At 38.0% G+C, this 21,945-nt stretch overlaps 2 protein-coding genes across 3 annotated transcripts in view; one reads left to right on the top strand and one right to left on the bottom strand.

The window, feature by feature from the left end:
* Nucleotides 1–10,276, top strand: part of LOC107670950 (serine/threonine-protein phosphatase 2A 65 kDa regulatory subunit A beta isoform-like) — a 27,099-nt gene extending 16,823 nt beyond the window's left edge. Inside the window, exons 9-15 of the mRNA XM_016463766.1 lie at nt 3,593–3,727; nt 5,240–5,413; nt 5,844–5,904; nt 8,818–8,972; nt 9,113–9,255; nt 9,346–9,437; nt 9,533–10,276. Coding sequence (XP_016319252.1) covers nt 3,593–3,727; nt 5,240–5,413; nt 5,844–5,904; nt 8,818–8,972; nt 9,113–9,255; nt 9,346–9,437; nt 9,533–9,549 — 777 coding nt within the window. The 3' untranslated portion in view covers nt 9,550–10,276. The remainder of the gene's footprint in view (nt 1–3,592; nt 3,728–5,239; nt 5,414–5,843; nt 5,905–8,817; nt 8,973–9,112; nt 9,256–9,345; nt 9,438–9,532) is intronic.
* A 5,523-nt stretch (nt 10,277–15,799) lies between these two features.
* The window catches only part of sik2b (salt-inducible kinase 2b), a 40,638-nt gene continuing 34,492 nt past the window's right edge, over nt 15,800–21,945 (bottom strand). For both annotated transcript variants that reach the window (XM_016463773.1, XM_016463774.1), the window contains 3 exons: nt 21,140–21,250; nt 20,518–20,609; nt 15,800–18,412 (listed from right to left, as the gene is read on the bottom strand). In XM_016463773.1, coding sequence (XP_016319259.1) covers nt 17,860–18,412; nt 20,518–20,609; nt 21,140–21,250 — 756 coding nt within the window. In that variant the 3' untranslated portion in view covers nt 15,800–17,859. The remainder of the gene's footprint in view (nt 18,413–20,517; nt 20,610–21,139; nt 21,251–21,945) is intronic.

The raw sequence follows: 21,945 nt of genomic DNA, 5'->3' as shown, positions 1-21,945 counted from the left end.
TTTTTTATTTGTGCTATCATTATTAATTTCTTTATTTGTTCTTATTTTATTACTGACTGCTTACTTGTCATTTTTTATTCAATTCAAAGTTTGAAATCAAGCTATCTCGTGCTACTGCACCAAAATTACCCCACTGTAAAATTAAAAAAACACTGAGTGAGCAAAAATTTGTGAGATAGCTAGTTATAATGGTAATTAAATAATGTTTACATATGTATAGAAGCCTACATTAAAATCTGTCATATAAATTGATCTCTTCATTAGAAATTAGCCTACTGATTGCCACCATTGATGGACAAAATTTTTTAATAATATTAAAAATATCTGTATGACATTATATTTCTGCAGTTCTTCCCTGTTGTACCGAATATCTATACTTTTCAAATTATCATATCGAAGTTAGAAATTCTAATATTGTGACAAAATTAATTTTGAAGGGTGCCACAACTTTGTTAAAATTTCCAAAGGGTGCCGCGACTAAAAAAAGGTTGGGAAACACTGATTTAAGACACGAAAATACTTGCCGAGATAGTTATTTTGAGATAATTTTGCATGTATGTCCGTTCAAGCGAAAGAGGAATCAATTCTGTGTTCGTGCTCTGCCTGAAACGCCGCTCTGTATGTGCGCGCGAGCACTGAACTGAATTCTTCATGCGCATGAAATTGGTAAGACTTAGAAACATGTGTAAATGATAAAGTATGACCCATTTCACCCCTACAAGCGAGTGAACAACGCGAATTAAGGAAGGGATTTTATTTCACTATTCAAGATAGCCCGTCGGGCAGGGCAGTGATGCATTTTGGTAGCCCGACTGGAAAACACAATAGCCACGGGACGTCGGGCTAGCGATTTTGCGAGCCCTGACTACAAATATATGAAAGATGAGGCTGTTATAATGTTCACAGGTATTCACAGAAACAGGTACTGTTTTTGTTCATGAAAATAAATGTATAATCTGCATCCTAACTCAAGCTCCTGCTACTCTCAACTCAAGCTACTGTCAAATGTGCATTTCTAAAACGTGTAATATTATTAGTATAGCATGTGCATATACATATATAAATTTAAATATATGTATATATATAAATGTAAATATATGTATATGTATATATTAAATATATATCCATATATGTACATGGGGGGGGCCGAGGAAAAAAGTTGGGAACCACTGATCTAGCTCATACATCAAACATGCATAAATATATGCAGACTGAGGTTTACGCCTCGTCTGTACAGATTATCAGAGTTTACTCATATTTAGGATATCATCAGCAGGTGAGTTCATTCGGATTGTTGTTGAACTGTCCGTCCTTTCTGAGGTGATGGGCAGCAGGGGTCACTGTTGTTATCTGTTACACCCGTAAGTGATCCCATGTCAGCTGTCTGTCTCTAGGTTTATTTAACATCAGCCTTGGATTAGACTTCTATTATTTTTATTTCCTGGTGTATGCCTGTGACTGACTGAATCATAGTGCTAGAAGAAGTGAAATGGCATTTTATATTAGTGGCGTTTAGTTCAGTTTTGCTGTATGCAGCCTGAGCTTGCCTTCCTAGTAACTATGGGAAGTGTAGATGATGTATATACTAAAAATATTTTACTATCAAATAGAATATGTAACGCATGCTTTATTGGAGCACAAATGAATCTAAGAAATTTGCATTTTTTCCCCCCTAAACAAATTCAGCTGATTAAAATGGAACAAAAAATGTATTTATAGATTTATTTTAACTTATGATTCATTTTTAACCTTTTGAAATTGTTCATAATAGTGAATTGGTTTCAGAAATATTCATATATGATTTATTATCATATATGAATTAATTTGTTTCCCAGGAGTCTTCATTAGGCATTTTTATGTGTGCCATTAGTAGTTAAATACATTTTTGGCAAAATACTGCAGTTAGAAATTGTACAAAAAACACTTAATGTTGTAACTATATCTTCTGCCAAAATACTGTCAAACTCTGGTACTTTGATATTAGTCACAAAAATAAATGAATACAATGACAAAAAAAAACACGAACAACCTTTTTTGCACTGTTTAAAAGAGATCCCATGTTAATTTATAAGGCTGTAGTTCAGTTGATTTGTGAATTAAATCCGTTCAAAAGAATGATTCACCTGTTATACCTGTTTAACATATGGTGTAATATAATGTTTGGCCTTTAACTTTCTATTTATAGTCATTGTCTTATGGAAATGGAATTTTAGAGTAGAGGACAGTTCAGGACAAGCCTCTCTTTTACTGATCTAGACTACAAAGAACAGTGGAGCCTTTTGGTGTTCCTGCTTGAGCTTCACAGGGCGTTCTTTGCTCATGAGTGGCCTGAGAGTCTCATGACCTGATGTTTGATATCTGTTAATAAGCTTATGTAAGTGGATCGTTCTTCACAGATACAAACAGCTTTCTGCTTACTTTGTCAGCAGATGTGATCGGCAATTAGCCTATACATACAAGCTGTTTGCCGAAACATCAGATCAAAGATAGCTCAGGATGTCAGACCTTCTGCAGCATTTTACAAGCAAATAAATGTCCAGGTTTTCAGGCTCAATTGGATCTCGCCGCCTCCCTCGCTGTGATGCTGTCTTTCTTCAAAGACCCCAGTAATGGGGGTGAGATGTTTAGACACCTAATGAATCGGTTTAGGGAGTCGTGGTCCGATTTAAAAACATTTCCAGATACATTTCAGTTTTTTCAGTAATGGCGTAGGTGAGCAGTTTGGGTGGCTTGTTGCTGCATTGTTTTTAAAGTAGACGGAATTACTTATTTAATATACCATACCATATTAAAGGGATAGTTCACCCAAAAATGAAAATTCTGTCATCACCCTCATGTCGTTCCAAACCAGTAAGACCTTCGTTCATCTTCGGAACACGAATGAAGATATTTTTGATGAAATCTGAGAGCTTTCTGACCCTGCATAGACCGCAATGCAACTGAAATGTTAAAGGCCCAGAAATGCAGTAAGGATCGTTAAAATAGTCCATGTGACATCAGTGGTTCAACCGTAATTTTACGAAGCTGCAAGAATACTTTTTGTGCGCAAAGAAAACAAAAATAATGACTTTATCCAACAATTCTTCTCCTCCAAATCACGTGTTAATTATGATTATTATTATCATTGTTGCTATTAATAATATAATGACCGATAATAAAATAAATATTTTGTTACTGTTAGGAATAATGACTTATTATTATTATTATTATTATTATTATTATTATTGTCTTGTTGATGATAACAATAATAATAATTATTTGGCTGTTAATAATAGTAGTAATAATAATACAAATTTTTATGGATGCTGTTAATAATAATAATAATAATAAAATTGTTAATGATAATACTGACAATAAATATCGTCTTGTTACTGTTGTTGTTATTGTTGCTGCTTAAAATAACAGTGAATAATAATAGTAACAACTATTGTAAAAAATGAGTTTTTATTTATAAAATATTTATTTAAATATTTGTTGTATATTCATTTATTTTCCTTCCCTATCTTGCAGTCACCTTGTCTCTGATTACAGCTACTTGTAGAAAAATAGCTTGATTTCAAAGCCCTCAAGCCTCCTTCTCTTCCCTTAACAGGAGCTGGTGTCTGACACAAACCAGCATGTGAAGTCTGCCTTGGCTTCTGTCATCATGGGTCTCTCTACCATCTTGGGCAAGGACAACACCGTAGAACATCTGTTGCTTCTTTTCCTGGTCCAACTGAAGGACGAGGTAACCCACCTGGAGCTCGGCCCAGTCTCTCATCTGTCTGTCTCTATTTCTCTTGTGGTCAAAGATCCTTCTGATTGTACTAGAGCAGAGACACCGCTGTTCATTTTCCATGTCTGATAGGTCACCTTGTGTTGGGCTTAAGGGCTGTTTGCTATATTGTCTTCTCTAAGGTTCTTGATTGATGTTCCTTTTATTGGGCTCTTGTCCGTGACCACTCTCTGAGTTGTATTAGCTTTTCGATTGTACTAATAAACTCTTAGTCTGTTTTTAAATGAAGTTGAACTTTGGCCTCAGCTTTCAGCAAGACCATGCCAAACCGAAACCCATCCAAACTCTTTCCTCCAGTGTTTGTGTTCCCTTCTGTTTTATTGGACTCCTCTCGATTGTCAAACACACCATCTGAAAATGTTAAGAGCTGGATTCTGTGAATTCTGCCCTGAAGTGTATTTCCATTGGCTGCTTATCCGCCCGGCTCTGTTTGGCTAACAAACTTTGTTGTTTGTATTTTAGCCAGTCATCACCAAAGTGCACTTGCTCAAGCAAGTCATCAAATATTTGGCAGCATGTATGCATGCGCTGTAACAATATCACATGAGTGTGGCGGCCTCCTAGAGCCATTTAAGGGAAATATAAAAGATGGAGACCTTTTGCTTTCAATAAAATTAATTCATACTTAGAAGAAATTATGGGGACTTTAAAGCTATAAAATCATTGATGACCATGTTTACTTTCTTTAATACACATTTAATATGCTGATCTTTTTCTGCAAGTTTCATTGGTGTTGAAACGTATTGTTATTCCTTATGTTAAAGGGTTAATTCACCCAAAAATGAAAATTCTGTCATTAATTGCTCACCTTCATGTCGTTTCAAACCCGTAAGACCTTTGTTCATCTTTGGAACACAAATTAAGGTATTTTTTGATGAAATCCGAGAGCTTTCGGATCCTCCGTAGAAAGCAAAGCAACTGAAATTTTCGAGGCCCAGAAAGGTAGTAAAGACAAATTAGTGGTTCAACTGTAATTTTATGAAGCTACAAGAATAGACCGACACGGAAGAGAAGATATTGTTGAATAAAGTCATTATTTTTGTTTTCTTTGCACGCAAAAAGTATTCTCGTAGCTTCATAAAATTAAGGTTGAACTACTGATGTCACATGGACTATTTTAATGATGTCCTTACTACCTTTCTGGGCCTTGAACGTGTTAGTTGTGTTGCTGTCTATGCAGGGTCAGAAAGCTCTCGTATTTCATCAAAAATATCTTAATTTGTGTTCCGAAGATGGACGAAGGTCTGATGGGTTTGGAACGACACGAAGGGTGAGTAATTAATGACAGAATTTTCATTTTTGGGTAAACTAGCCCTTTAAAACAAAATATGTAATATAGTGTATATTACTTTGTCAAAATATTTTATTTTCGTTTAGTGTCCTGGTGTCCATCTGATTAAAAAAAAAAAAAGTATTTAAGAATATACAATTTTTTAATATAATTTTTTTCTTATTTTTCTGTAGTGTCCTGAGGTGCGTCTGAACATCATCTCTAATCTGGACTGTGTGAATGAGGTGATCGGGATTCGGCAGCTCTCTCAGTCTTTGCTGCCAGCTATAGTAGAGCTGGCTGAGGATGCCAAGTGGAGGGTTCGACTGGCCATCTTTGAGTACATGCCTTTGCTGGCTGGCCAACTGGTGAGTCTGCGCTCCACTCAAGATCGATTAGTTGTATCTGGGCGGAAAAGGATACTCACTCTCATGTTGTTCCAAACCGTTTGTTTCTTCTGTTGAACACAAAAGATATTTTGAAGAATGTCGTTAACCAAACAGTTGATGATCGCCATTGACTTCTGTTGTATTTTTTCCATACTCTGGAAGTCAATGGCTACCGTCAGCTGTTTGATTACCAACATTCTTCAAAATATCTTCTTTAGTGCTCAACAGAAGAAAGAAACTTATACAGGTTTGGAACAACTTGAGGTTGAGTAAATGACAGAATTTTTATTTTTGGGTGAACTACCCCTATAAGCTCTAAAATGACAGAGTGATTTGGAAACACGTGGGAATGAGAAATGGGTGGATTGTTACTGTATGGATTGCAACTATATCCCAACTTTATTTCTAGGGAGTGGAGTTCTTCGATGAGAAGTTGAATTCCCTGTGCATGGCATGGCTCATTGATCACGGTAGATTTTCTGAGTCTGACGATTCTCCTGAGTGCCATAAGAAAAAAAGATGTATTGAGTTACTGACAACAATGAACCAGAACCTTTAAATTGTATAATTCAAGCAGATGCATTTGCTTAAATTTGAAGATAGCACAGCAGCAGTTGCCTCAGTCTCTCTCCTGTCCTACGCCTTCCCCAGAAGGAGAAAGAGAATTATGCATTCATCTCAAAAAGTTTCTGCTATCAGCCAATTATAAGGGTCTGATAAGATTCTAGCACTCTCTCCCTCTCTACATTTCTCTTGCTTTCTTCCCTCTTCTCTCAATTTCACCTCCATGTGTGTCATTCTGTTCTTATTATGATGTTGTTATTTTTAAGTAGAAAAGGGATGTGAGACTCTTTAACAAGGTAAAGTGTGTAAATCTAAATCCACATCCAAGTCTAAATCCAAGTACAATCTCTAAATACTGTAGTCTTAGACTGTATATTATCAAGAGTAAATTTTTTTTATATGATAATTAAAATTAGACTACATGTACACTACTCTTCTACGGTTTGGTGATAGTAAGATTAAAAAAATACTCCTTTAATTCTCTTTTTATACAGCAAGGGTGCATAAAAAAGTAACAGTAAAGACATTTATAATTTAATGATTTTATTTAGAAGAAATGCTGTTTTTTGTGCTTTTTATTCATCAAAGAATTCTGAAAAATAGCACTAAATCCATATATGTGACGTGACCCTGAACCACAAAACCAGTCATAAGGGTAAATTTTTCGAAATTGAGATTTATACATCATCTGAAAACTGAATATATTTACAGTAGGAAATTTACAAAATATCTTCATGGAACATGATCTTTACTTAATGTCCTAATGATTTTTGGCATATAATTGGCAATAATTTTGACCCATACAATGTATTTTTGGCTATTGCTACAAATATACCCCAGCGACTTAAGACTGGTTTTGTGGTCCAGGGTCATCTGTTTGAATGATTTCTTTAAGATCACTAAAGACAGGAGAAATGGCTGCTGATAATTCCGATTTTTCATCACAATATCTAATATCCAGCTTCGTATAGGCGCCACTTTTGTAGAACAGATAAGACTTTTAAATTGCCTGCTGATCTCGCTTTGATTGGCATGTCAGTGGTAATGAATGTTTCAAATTGATGAGCCTCTTAGTAAATCTTCAATTTAATGGTTGTCAGAATGGTTATGATCTCACTTTGAACCATGCGCTGAGTGGATCCAGCTGTTGAGGTGTTTTGCACGGTGATTTTCAGCGAGGACCTCGACTGTGTGCACACACAATTTCACTCTGACACAGTTGTAGACAAAGGGCCAGATGGGTTACATCACTGGAATGTTCTTGTATATGCTGTGCTGCTGGGCCAGTGCTGTCCTCTTACATAAGAGCTCAGAGCTGGAGCGTTCATGTGTAAATGTGAACTCTTTCTGACAAATACACACAGGTACATCTGCAAGAGATACACTGTGTCAAATGGATTGTCTCCTTTTTTGTGTGTTTTATAATCTCCATTTAAAGCTTGACCTACTTCATGAAACTGCTCATCATATTTTGGCTGATGTGCAGCATTTTATTTTTTTCATAAGCTCTGTAAGGACTATGGATAGGGTTTTGTTTTGAATTTTAAACTATAAATAGGATTGTCCCAGGCAAATTCCCAGTTTTTTGATAAAGGGGGTTATGTCATCGTCAGACAGATTTCAAAAGAGCCGCCGTCTGATGTTTAACAGATTTGTGATGCACAATTTCACAGGATGTTTGTAGATATTTACTCTTCCCAGAATGAAGGTTAAATGGCTTGATTGTGATCTCTATTTGAGTTATTGTGAAGTCAGGTGGAATGTAATCTGTGGCGGTAATGCGGAGCACCAAAACAATGTTGATTATCCCTGCTTGGGTCCAGCTGTCATGCCAGATAATCTGATCAAACAAACCGAAAGCTGAAATTAGCAAAGTAAATATTACAAAACAAGTGCATTATTCATATTATATTATCCTTTTAGGAGAAAAATAAGTGGAATGGTGGACCTCTGTTGGATAACGAGGGTGGTGTAGTGTTGTGGATAAAAATGTGGACTGGTAATGGAAGATTGTAGTTTTAAACCCCTTAAGGGACAATCCATGAATCACTATTGTGTCCTTAAATGGACACAATATTTTATAAAAATGTTTTATTTTATGTACTGGTGAGTCTTCTATATGTGACCCTGAACCAGCCATAAGGGTCAATTTTTCGAAATTGAGATTTATAAGCTGAATAAATAAGCTTTCCATTGATATATGCTTTGTTAGGATAGGACAGGGGTAGGCAAGTTCGGTCCTAGAGAGCCGTCATGGAACATGATCTTTACTTAATATCCTAATGATTTTTGGCATTAAAGAAAAATTGATAATTTTGACCTATACAATGTATTTTTGGCTATTGCTACAAATATATCCCAGCGACTTAAGACTGGTTTTGTGGTCCAGGGTCACATATGACATGTCCAGTTTTCACAATTCTCTTAATCTACGGTAGATGAAGTCCCATGCCATATATGTGTAGAATGGGACTTTGTCGGCTGTAAATGTATTTATTTTTAATGTATTCCTTATTTTAATTTTAATTCATTTTTATAGATAGATTTTTTTTAATAAATATATTTTTCTTTTCTTTTTATTTTAATGTAGTTTTTCTGACAAGCACACACAATCATTCTTTCTCTACTTTTCTCTAAGTGACAATTTGTTTGTGATACTGAAGAATGTATGTCTTCAGTTTGTATGACACTAGGCTGTATATCTGGTGGTTTGTCCTAAAAATGACATTTATCTAAATGTCAGTTTTCATCTTCATCTCAAATCTCGATCTTCATGTTAGCCTGTGAGTTAACATTAATATCTTTGCCTTGTTCTGCAGTGTTTGCCATCCGAGAGGCTGCCACCTGCAACCTCATGAAGCTGGTGGAGAAGTTTGGAGCAGAATGGGCCCAGAACACCATTGTGCCCAAAGTCCTTGGCATGGCCAATGATTCCAACTACCTGCACAGGATGACCACTCTCTTCTGCATCAATGTAAGTCTGGATGCCCTGGCTGGTGCCTGTTTCTTAAACCTAAACGTTCTCCCAGTTGAAAGTCATTTCATTAATATCTGGTGTTGCAAAATGACAACAAATGAAAGCCTTTTTTAAATTGTATTTATTTTTTGGGTCAGGCTCTGTCTGAAGTATGTGGACAGGAAATCACCACCAAGCACATGTTGCCTGTAGTCCTCAAGATGTCCACTGATCAGGTGGCCAATGTGCACTTCAATGTGGCCAGGTGCTTACAGAAGATCGGACCAGTTTTGGACAGCAGGTATCTTTAAATAATAGCTGCCTGTACCCTTTTGTATCTTGATTGCATAAGCAAACAAACCAGCATTACTAACAATGATGTTTTCAATAGTGCTTTGCAGGCAGAGGTTAAACCAGTCCTGGAGAAACTAGCTACAGACCAACATATGGATGTGAAGTACTTTGCTCTAGAGGCTATAAGTGGTACATTTCCTTTTATCTCTTTAACCTTTGAAACATGAATCCTCTCAGAAACATTGTTTCATTCTCCCCTATACTGTTTTTCGCTCTCTCCATAGTTCTTGCCTTGGCTTGACTGACTTCCTCACCACATCCAGTGAAAAGCTGACAACACAAGACCTGTTGCATTATATTTATTGTTCATTTTGAATGATTAAGTATCGTCGTTGTGTTCTTGTTTACTCTCAAAGATATTGAATGATCAAAGGATGGACTTTCTATCAAGTTTTACCTCAAACATTGCTAGCGCAGCTAAGCTCTGCATGCTTGTACAATTACGCATAGCTCTTCGCAAACATCACCCCATGAGCCATTCCAGTGCGATCTTATCGGAATCGGTACATGCCTGCTTCAGCATGCCATTTGCTTTTCTTAGACCGGAGCTCATCCTGCCAGTAGCAGATGGTGCGAAATGCCTGTTTATTTGCTTTAGTAGATTTGCTAGCGCCACAGCACATTGTTTACATGTGTTCCCTCTCTAGAGAGGGAAAAAAAATCTCATGTGCTCACAAGGTTTAACCGCAGAGTCCTCCATGTGCACAGGGCAGATTGTGTTCTGAGCACATGGTTGGATTGCGGTCTCTCTAGAAATTTGCTTTACGCAATGAAGTCACACCTTTATCATGAGCTTTTTCCATCTAGGGACCATATAATTGAATCAGTTGTGCTGTAACACAGGATGCACGTATGAATCCACATCAATTCACGCCGTTTTGCCTGCATTTTTGCGCTCATGTTGGTCATGAATAGCCCCCTTTATAAACTTGTATATTTTCTTGAACCTTTGTGCCAATGAACTATCTAGTTATAGATAGTTAGTTATAACTATCTAGTTATCAGACACTTCATTTCCAGTGATACCGTTGACTTGATTGCAAAGATACTATTTAAACTGAGCTGGATGTTGACATCACTGAATTCAATGATGAACTGTCTTTAACTGAAAAATTAGTGTTTACTATTGTCATTTTGCATTATTGACACACTATTTTCCTAATTAATGCTGTTCAGTTGCTTTGACAATCTGTATTGTTAAAAGCGCTATATAAATAAAGGTGACTTGACTTGACTTATAGTACGATTTATCATTTTGTAAGTTTTTCAATATACATTGTTCTCTCTAAGTGGAAGGCATGTTTAAAATGTGGTCGTGTCATTCGGCTGGTTGGAGGAATATTGTCTTTTGTGGGACGTAATTCAGCAATATTCATTGTTACAAACAACTTGCACCTACTGCATTCTGAGGAAACCCTTTGTTCAAGCTCAATATCATGAGAACTTGTAGTTTTGTTTTTTAACTCATTTGGGAAATTGGTGTACTTTTGGGACTAAATAAATTCAGTTGAACTACATATCCTGCAGTTGTCCTCCTTTGACGTACTCTCACAGACTAATCGTTGCATAATTCTAATTGGAACAGGGGGTGCGTCACACCTGTTAGTATCGTCTCTTAAGAGTTTGTCGTCCTATATTAATTTTAAAGATTAATGTGGAATCAGGTTTTTGGTCTCCTGATTAACCGTTTTCTACAGTTACCTGGCTAGTGATCTTATCGACATCGTTGGATTGCGTGTTTTCGTCACTGAATTTGGCAGGAACTGGTGGTGCTGCTCTCTGGCACGTCTCCTGAGTATCAGATGTCTTATTTAAGCAGAATTATTTCAAAGGCTGTAAAAACTCTTAGGATGGATTTGTGACTAGATCTATTTGGAACAAATTTGAACAGCTCAGTAAGTTATTAGTGAGGGTAGCAAACTCCTGTATCACTTGAATTTGGACCCTTACAATTCTTGAGGCATGTAGTCATAGATCAGGCTGACTTTAGCTCAATGGTTTGCATGGGTATTTAATACCGTCTCATTACCTGAACCTAAATGTTGAGACAATGGACCATTAGTGAGTTGTCTAAACCTCAAATTAATGTCATTGGCAATTACTCTTATAAATGGCCACGTAGTATATTATAGCATGTAAAGCAGAACTAAAAGTGATGTGGACCTCTGTCTTGAAGAAAGTGGATGTTCAAGTAACAGCTTTTTAAGATGCAGTATGATCAGTGTTAAGTCTGTGTACTTCCTGTGTAGCTGAGATGGGTCATTGTTGCAAATTGTTTTCAGATGTTCCTGCTTGTTTAAGCAGGATTATGCAATGGCAGCTGTGCTGAAGATGGCTAATAATCACTTAGTTTAAACATGCTGAAATTCAAAGACTGATGGCACTGAGATGCGGTTACTCCCAAAATGCTGTTTAGTTTCCAGTGTTGAGAAACAGTGTTTCGATGACTCTCTGTTACAACATCATTCAAATGGTTATTTAATGGAAGCATTTCTCCACTCTTACACAAGGTGTTCCCCAAGGTTCAGTACTTGGAACATTTATCTTTTCTTCACTTTCGTTTCTCTGAGCTGATATCATCTATCAACATGGTCTCAACTTTCACTACTACGCTGTTGACATTCAGATTTCAGCACTGGCTGAATCACCACTTCTATCAGCTTCCTTGCTGCATCTATCTGTGGCATCAAGCACTGGATGAGCTCTAACTGAAATTTGGCTATTGTGTGATGATCAGTCAAAGACAAAGTCAGATTCATGAGTCAACATTCAAGTTTAAGTTCTCTAAAAACTATATCTAGGTGTTAGTTGACTCATCCCTCTTTTTAATATGGAACTTGTTTTTAAGATACTATTTTAATCTGCATACCATTGTCTGAAACTCACCATGACAGGCCGGATTGAACATACATGAACAAGCTAATCATGGCCTTCAAGATTACTTAAAAATTACAGGCATCCTGCATCAATAATGCATTAGCCTTTTAACACATTGCTTGAGGAAATGTCAAGTGTATTTCTGTTTGCAGTTTTGACCATGGGTTCAAATTAACTTTAAAGTTGACTTCAGTCAGAAGACAACAAACAATGCAACCAACTCACAAAGACCAACATTCATTGACATGAGGACAACTAAACCTCAGTTGCCTTGGATTGAGATTTTTTTAAAGGTTTTACAAAAACAACCTTCTCTCTGGGAGACCTTCTGTTTTTGTTCCTCTGGCTCTGAACATACAAATACCAATGTTATTTCTAATACTATATATTTAATTATATCTGAATATTCTGAGAATATGTAAAGATTCTAATTGTTACATACATTATTAATCACTGTAGCAGTTCTTGTTTCATTATATTGTAACATACATTGTGTCAACGTTTTAGTTTGTGCTAAACAATTAATTGAGACACATATGTTATTACAAAATGATTATCATATTTGTCTAAACATGCAGAAGAAACTGCTGCAGGCTGATGCAATTCAAAAGACACTGTGCCTGAGGCTTATTTACAGGTCAGCCATCACTGACCTCATTGGATCAGTTGTTTCTGGCCAGTTTAGCAGACCATTTTAATCTGTGCCAATCATGATGCTTCCCTGAGGATAAGATGTCTGATAACCACCTAATTATGCTGTAATAATAGGATTCTACAGCAATGGGACTATTGCATTAACCACATTTGTCTCAGCCATAGCTCCTCAAGATTATCAAGAGTAACACAATTCCACTGTCAACCTGCTGCCATTGTAAGACATAAGTAACGATGTGACTTGTGTTTATGCTTTATGCAAGTAGAACAGTAACCAAAAATAGATTTTGTACCGTAATTTTACACTTTCTCATTGTTCCAGGTAATAATGAAATGGATTGAATTCAACAGAACTGCAATGAGCAGACAGCATGTGCAAAATGGAAATTTTTCAAACTGCTGGACAAGCCTTTTGCCCACAAAACGATCTGATTTGAGTTGGGTAAGACGAGAAATATTTAGTGGTTGCTGATTTCGAGAACAGTGGAAAAAACAACAGTTTCTCCGCTTGTGTAATTTGTGAGCATTCTTGTGTGGTGAGCTGTCTGGAAATAGGGCTCTTGCCTCATATGTGATCAGAATGAGTGAATGAGAGTGAGAAAGAAAGGGCGAGAATGTACATGGAAGTGTGAATGAGAACAAGTGAGCTTGGGTCATATGAAAATCATAGCAGAGAAGAGGAAGCTCCCTTTGAGAGTGAACTCTAAACGCTCTACTGAACACCACTGAACAAATTAATTGAAACGGTCTGATAGGGAATCGAACGTTTCGTAAGCAGCAATGCACATAATTAAACCCCAAAAAACTGCATTAATTTGTTTAATTGACTGATGTAACCTGAAATACTTTGTGATTTTTTTGAGGGCTTGAAAGAGGCTGGGTTTTTTTTTTGCGTTACACTGCTTTTCAATTGTTTTTCTATCTATCTGTTTTTTTTAGTTGAACTCCTTTTGAAATTGCATGAACCATAGCTATTGCAAGTGACTTTTCTTTGCTATTCTGAGGTACATCTGAGTGAAACAGCTTCTCGAATGAGAAAAATTAGGCCAGAACTTGATTTTGTGCATCAGTAGTTGATTGGATTGTTGTTTAGTAATTGTTGCAATGTTTTCATGTGAGTGACAGGTTGCCCAGCCCTTGCAGTGGTGCACATCAAGGAAGAGTCATGTCATAGACCTTAAGTCAGGACAATGCCATATTACATTTTTGGCAGGAATGAAACCAAGCCTGTAAGTTTTAATTCCTATCAAAAATGTTGGGATAGAAGTGGGTTAAATTGTTTTCAATGGATTGTAATGTTGCACCAATTGTTGAAATAGGAACCCTTTCACTTTTTAGGGTTTCTCAGAAGTGGAAGTCATCATAGAGCTGGAAACGTTCATTTATCAAATTTATGCAAAAATAACGATCCTGAACGAAATGAAGATTAATGTCTTGGGTATGATGTGTTTATTGGACCAATCAGATAAGAGTAACTGGAGAGTCAGCGAGAGGCTCATTTGATTGGCTACAAGAAGAAGGTGGCCCCGCCCTCCCCCTCAAGCTTGCAAAACTCAGTTAGTGAGAGAATCGTGCCAAAACTATAAGCGCAGAGAAAAGAAAGACGGAGCTGTACATATCGGTTTATTTCGGGAACTTTTTGCCCCACATGCACAACAAGTCATTTAGACATTTGCAACAGTTTGTTTTTTTTACACATACAGATTGGTTCTACGCAGTCAATTCGTTTTGCAGTTCTTTAAACTGTTGTTTTCACTGTTCACAGGCTTGTAGTGCTTTTGACCGTCTTTTGGCGAAAAACACGTGCCAAAAGTGTAAGCGAGGAAAAATGGAAGTCAGAAGCATGCAGATCATATTTATTTTGCGTTAGCATGAAGCTGCAGTTTCACAATACATGAATTACACTTAGGAGTAACAGAAAAATGCTGCAAATAATTTTTTCTTGCGCTTGAAACACGATGTACACCTTTACAAAGCTTCTCTTGCGCATGCAAATTTAATGTACGCTTACAGTCTTATGTACACTTCCACAAATATTACCCTGCATATGCAAATCTTTTTGACGTCATTCTACCTTCATAAAAAATCCCGTTCAAAAAGAAGGCGCGTGACGCTGTAATCCAAGCGATGACAGTAGTAGACGTAGAGGAGTGGGATGCCCTTTTCCCTTTATAAAGTAGCCTAATTTTAAATTTTTACAATGTTTTTGTAATGTATGAATTATCACGGGCTGTAAAATTATTATTTAAAAAAAAAACAAGTAGGCCTATACTAATACTAAGAGTAAATATGGTTCGAATAGCCTATATTTTAGTAGGCTATAAATATGTGGCTATGTTACAGCTCCCCTTTGAAGCTCTTGTGTTTTTCTCCTTTTCCATCTGTCCAATCCTATTCTGCTCACAGGTGATTGGAGATGAGTTTTGTTCCTGCTTTGTTGCCTTTGCTGATTTTTGTAAAATAACTTATGTTTTTGCTTTTCAGATAAAAGGGTAGTTTCAGTTTAATATGTTGCGGGCTCATTTATTGGTAATAAATAATTGATAAATAATATTGATGATAATAAATTATCAAAAAATATTGGGCTTGTTTTTGAAGCTGCGGTTGCTTATTTGCCTCGCGAGAGTTGGCAACAGTGTGCAAAAGGCGCAATTTATGTAACGGTCAGGCATATCCGTCTAGCGTTGCATTCACAGTTCACTGTCTGTCAGTTTGGGTTTGACAACCGCAGAAATTTCTCGTTTACACAGCAGTTTAGAGGAGTGACTAACGTCTGTATGAACAAATACCTAAAGTCAAGCAAAACTGACGGGAGCAGCTCCGGTGGAAGACAGTGACTGGATCTCAAACCTTCAGATGATGACAGTTAACAGATGAAGTTAAGTTACCGAATACACATAAAAAGTAGACGCCTATGTGTAGTGAAATTCCCCCAGATAAAACAAACAGACACAAAACGCTTTGTTCAATAAATCTTTTTTTAATCTTAACAGCACATTAGCTTATGTGTGGACAACAACCATGAAGGTAAATGCAGAATTGTAGGATGTCTAAGGAACGGTGTTCGCCAGCAGAGGTGTGATTATGATCTATGGCAACACATTCACTAATCTGTTCTTTCTGAACTATTCATAAGAAATATTGCTATTAATACTTTTCAACGGCATATACTGATTGATGAAAAAAAGCTAACAAAAAAACAGCACTGTTACGAAGCTGACCAAGAAGCTCCAAACTCCACACGGTGGGGTTATACAGGAACACTTCTGAGGGGACTTTGGTTTTGTACCTTTGTAAAACCTGGGTCTACGTATGTCCTGTAACAATACCAACAGAATCAAATCGAAAAACTAAATTATTAAAGAACAATTCACCCCAAAATAAAACATCATTTACTCACCCTCATGTCACTCCAAACCTGTATATGAGCCATTTTCACGATACTTTCATCATTCTTTTGCATTCTTTCTGATGCTTGAAAGTGTTTCACAGACTAAAGTCATCCATACAAGTTTGGATTGACATGAGGGAGAGTAAATAAAGACAGAAATGTTCATTTTTTAGTAAACTATCCTTTTAGGATCTTAACTTAAAAGAAAGAAAAAGGCACACGGAACACTATCACATTAAATACAAAATTTGTTGCATTTTGAAAGCACTTTCAAAGTTTCTAATCCCTATTTTACACAAAACAATCGCCAAGTCGTGCTCGCTCTGCATCCTTCTTTGAGAGCGCTGGAGCACGTTACTAGAAAGAGAAGAATTTTGTGTCTCTTACGTTACTAAACTAGCAGAGCAGGTTCACCTCACCCATCTGCCGTCTCCTCCGCTACATTTCCTTTAGTTTGCTTGACAAAGTGCTCCAGTATATTATCTGCCTTAAAACGTGTTCTGTTACAAAGCCCCGAACCTTGTGATCAGTTTGCGTAATGATCATTTTCTGTAGAGTATCTAATATCTGAGTTTAGTCACAGACTTGTCATTTCAAGTAGAACAGATTTACTAACTGCTGCTAACAAAAACAATCTCTGTTTTGTCTGTCGTAAATGCAATGAATTGGCCGAACTATCCAGTGTCTTGTGACTAAACATAAATGCTGATGTATTCTTTAGTGTAAAGGGGTAAATACCACCAAAATAATAAGAATTGAATTCTAAATCATTTAAACACATACCAACATCGCCCATGGAGTTGATGTCACCTGACTTATAAACCACTCCTTATTAATCATCACCATGTAAAGAGAGTAATGACTCATCTTTCACAGTGCGCCAATTCTGAGGAACTGCGATATTAGCAAACAAAATAACACTGTTGCGGTTTAAGGAGAGCAGATTGTTATTTATAGGGCCTTTAGGATGAGCGTGAGGAGGGAATCCAGTGAAAAAATATCAAAATCACAGCTTCGTTCACAAATATCTGCGGTTTTGGCCGTTTAAAAGTTGAGAAACATCTGGTGATAGCAGTTTTGGGTGGTGCAGTTCCAACCTATGGACCAACCATTTTTTCAGTTCCAGATTAATCAGTATATTGCTTCAATATTGCCAAGTGTTTTTATCTAACATTGCACTTATTGAGTGCGCATGACTAGTCTTTCATAATCAAAGTCAGACGCTTTGAGTGATTTTGTTCAGTACAAAACATGTCAATATTTAATTGTGCTGTCGAGCAGGCTCCGTATTGCAGATCTAGGCTGTCTTTGTGCTACATACGGTGCGTAGCGAGCAGCTCCTATCCTGCAGTCGGTTCGGAGGCGAGAGGAGGTGAGCCCCCGATTCGGCTGGCCCAAACGCCACGCCATCCGGCACTCTATTGTGAGAGAGCAGCTGGTGGGACCACTGGAGAACGAGAAGGGAGGTAGGGAGGAGTTTCATGAAGTATAAAGATTACAGCTCACGTTCGCCACAACCTAAACGTCGGAACGTACAAAACTCGATCCGTCCCCGTGACGTCATCTCATCCGTCAATTCATCCGTAATGAGTCAGAAATCAAGGTAATACTGGTTATTCGAGTCTCGGCTTAGTTCACCAGCACAAAACCATGCTGGGAGTCCACCGTCTCCATTTCGCTGTCCAGAAATGGGTCAGCCAACGCCAGCCCTTCGTACCCAGCCGCTCCGCCCTCTGCGGGTGGAGGCGGCTGCCCGAGATCAAGCGGATAGTCGTATTGCTCCGGGTACAGCACTTCTCCTGTGGCGGAGTGGCTTGGATCGCAGGCTGGGTAGGTGTAGTTCAGGGGCTCTGGCTGTTGGGGATGCAGCTGAGCGGAGAAGCTTTGTGGCAGAGGCTGCATCTGAGCGTAATGGCCCAGGTAGGGTTCATAGGTCAGGGATTCTGGGTTAGGCTCCATTAGGGGGCCAAACGGCTGTGTGTGTGCAAACTGAGGTGAGGCCTGGGGGCTCTGTGTCTGCTGATGTGCTGGTAATATCGAACCCTGTGGCTGAGGTGGGACTCCGGAGTCCTGGTGGCCCATGGTTGCACAGGGAGCGTAAGGGTCCTCCACAATGTGCATCTGGTTGAAGTAGGACTGCATCTGGGATTGTTTCTGAAGATACAGACGTTTCTGTTGCAGCCTGCAGATCAAACACAAGGGGTTTAACAGATGGATCACTGGTTTGACATCAACGGAAAGTTTGTTTGTTTGTGTTTAACGCCATGCCAGCTTCTGTGGCTATTTTCATGGCAAGAAAAATTTATAACAAATTGTATTAGGTTTTAAAAATTTATTTTCACTAAAAACTCTAAAACTCTATTTGGCTTAAAAGGATAGTTCACCCAAAAATGAAAATTCTGTCATTAATTACTCACCCTCATGTCGTTCCAAACCCATATGACCTTCATTCATCTTCGGAACACAAATTAAGATATTTTTGATTAAATCCGAGAGCTCTCAGCGGCACAGCCATTGTGGTTAGTATCACGACACATGTGCTTGCTTCCGCTTCATGTAAACAACCCATGCGCATGGGGCTGCTGCTTACGTTAACACGCACATGCGTTGTTTACACAAAGCAGAAGCAAGCGCATGCATCATGATACTTTCCACAATCGTGGTGCACCGCTGCAGACGGGATGAGGAGGAGACGTATTGTTGAATAAAGTAATTATTTTTGTTTTCTTTGCACACAAAAAGTATTCTCGTAGCTTCGTAAAATTACAGTTGAACCCCTGATGTCACATGGACTATTTTACTGATGTCCTTACTAAGGATGTGCGGGTCTAGTCAAATAAACTGTACAGCTCCTACTAGTCGACACTGAAAACTATAGTCGATTACATGACAGAAAAAGAAAAAAAAACAATTATCATTCAAATTACCATAATTTTATGTTACCATCAAATTACCATTGTTGTATTTAAAACATTTTAAATAAGTTAAAATAAAACATTTGAAAAATGCAAAATTTTTACCTCAGACCTCGCATGAGTTTTCTTCGTGTCAGTTGTGGCGAGCTCAAAAGTGACCACGTGAAAGACGACAAGGTGTGGGATTATTTTGAAGTAGAAGGAAACAGAAAAGTTTTGTGTAAACTGTGTAATGTCAAATTGGCTTACAATAACTCTACTGGAGCGATACGTAATCATATTCAATACAGGCATGTAGGCTTTAGCTTAGAGATGTCAATCACGTCATTCACTACAGCCCGCCGCCGCTGCGATCCCGTCCGCGCTGTCTATTCCTCTAATGAAGACCCACTTCGGTGGTGGTGCGGGATGTCCTGGCGCTTTCCGAAATTCTGTTGGCTTGCTTTTCGTTATCTCTGCGTGCCTGCGACTTCAGTTCCTGCAGAGCGCGTTTTTTCAAGTGCAGGAATTGTTAATCGCCTCAGGTCCTGTCTTTCTTTTTGTTTGTTTTGTTTTTAGATGATATAGCCTTCATGATGAAGTATGTTTTTAAAAGCCGTTTTAATGCTATTCCTTGATAAAATTTCCTATTGCTTTTGACTTGTGTTTTAGCTAATATGTTGGCTAACGTTATATGAAGAATTCTGTCAGGCTATTGATTGATTTTCCATTGTTCTGCATTTCCCCAGCTGATTTTAATAAATAAGCATTGGCTGACGTTGAGTGGGTTCTCTTTTTTTTTTTCTTTTTAACGACCGCCTAAAATTAAATGATGATAAGCAAGGCACGCGTATGGCATAATAGTGACCTATTTTTAGCAGAATTCATTGAGGGATCTGACAGTGTGATTCATAGATTAAGTATTTCAAATGTAGGCTTTTATATACACGCACGCACAAAGTTTTTTTTTTCTTATCTTTTGGGGGTTTCTTGCTTTTAGACTAGTCGGATACAAAACTTCCGTTTAAACGACAATCAAATTAGTCGTCGCGCACATCCCTAGTCCTTACTATGTTTCTGGACCTGGGAACATTTCAGTTGCTTTGCTGTCTACGGAGGATCAGAAAGCTCTTGGATTTCATCAAAAATATCTTAATTTGTGTTCTGAAGATGAACAAAGGTCTTACGGGTTTGGAACAACGTGAGGATGAGTAATTAATGACAGAATTTTCATTTTTGGGTGAACTATCCCTTTAACGGTGTTAAAAATCTCTTCGAAAGAGTTAACTGAATAAAAAAAGTTCTCACAGGGATAAAACCAGCACAGTCTAATGAAACATGCTTCAGAGATAAAGGATTTGACATCAAGGCAAAGCAGAGTAAACCGTAGTACCTGTGTTCCTGCAGCTGCTGCTCCAGACTGCGAGGAGTTTCTATGCAGAACATCTGGCAGCTGCTGGGGCTGTTGGCCATCAGTGTGGCTTTCTGTAGAGATATACACAATGTCAAGTATTTTGAAATTCAGAGCTGTAGAAATCATTCTGCACTGCCATGAACATCTTCAGAAATACTGCAGTGAACTTGTGGCCTTTTATCACTTTTATTGATAGCAATAGCAGAAAGAGGACAGAAAATGGAGAGTGAGATACAACACAAACAGAATGTTGCGAGTCAGATTTGATTCCATTCGCTAACCGCTAGAGTATTAAATAATAAATTACATTATCTGCAAATGTCAAGAAACTACTACAAAACTCACTGACAAAAGGTATTGTGTGCGGCTGCTTGCATGGTACTATGTGGTTTCTAGGGTATTCTTGGTGGTTGGTAGGATCTTGCTATGTGGTTCTTCCACCAGGTGAGATAAAGCAGTAGTAATAGTTATGTCTGTCATAAAGTATCATTAGTAACCAACTCTTATAGACCATGAGGCTTTGGAATTGTGCTTTATTAGTGTACACACATCTCAGATGAGCGTTATTTAGATGATGTTGGCAGAAATAAAGGTGCGTCACCTGTATTCTGTGAGAGAGGTACTGCGGCTCCAGACTCTGTCTTCTTGACAACAGTGCGGGGTGTGTTCCACCTGAGAACAGAGCCATGTCGTGCTGGTGACCTCTTTCCTCCTGCACAAACCATACGTACACACAGAAAACATGTCAGCGCCTCGCTAGGCAGCCACATTGATTGATGGCTGTGCACTCAAATGCATGAATTCATTACTCGGTTATGAAAAGGCTGAATAGCTGTCCGCTGACCCAGAGGGATTCTGGGAAAAACATGCCAGTCTTACAATGCCACATGCCTCTAATGGAAGATCATTTTCATTGCTCTTTTTCTGCTATATTAGCCTAGTAAAATTAACTCGATTTAGAGCAGATTTTTCCCCATCAGACTTTATCTAGACATTGGCGCCTGCACTGCGCCGGTATCCCTACGTGTTATTCCCATAAGTATTTATTCATTGATTCATACTAAATCTCTGTCTTTGGTGAGCCTGCATTGGAGCATTGGGCACCAGTCACCAGCCTATTACTCAACAATGGCTGCATTCAGGGGGCTTACCGGATGGACAGTAAACAACTGACAATTGGCTGCTTCTTCTCCCGTAATTACATAAGCGGGGCTGTCTGTGTGTCAGTAGGGAGGTTAGAAGGGTAGAAGAGTTCGAGTAAGGGCATTCTGATACTTTCCAACCAAAGTAATGCACAGTGCTTCTTGGAGTTATGCATTTCCCAAAAATGGAGATTGAGAGGGTTTTGGTACCCAGGACATCCCAGCATTAAGGCCCTTTCCCATGACTCCAATGAATTAAATTTTA

This window comes from Sinocyclocheilus anshuiensis, unplaced genomic scaffold (assembly GCF_001515605.1).
Source record: "Sinocyclocheilus anshuiensis isolate Anshui unplaced genomic scaffold, SAMN03320099.WGS_v1.1 scaffold1552, whole genome shotgun sequence".
Lineage (NCBI taxonomy): Eukaryota > Metazoa > Chordata > Actinopteri > Cypriniformes > Cyprinidae > Sinocyclocheilus > Sinocyclocheilus anshuiensis.
The sequence above is the reverse complement of the archived record's forward strand: the minus strand, read 5'-3'. Positions and strand labels throughout refer to the sequence as shown.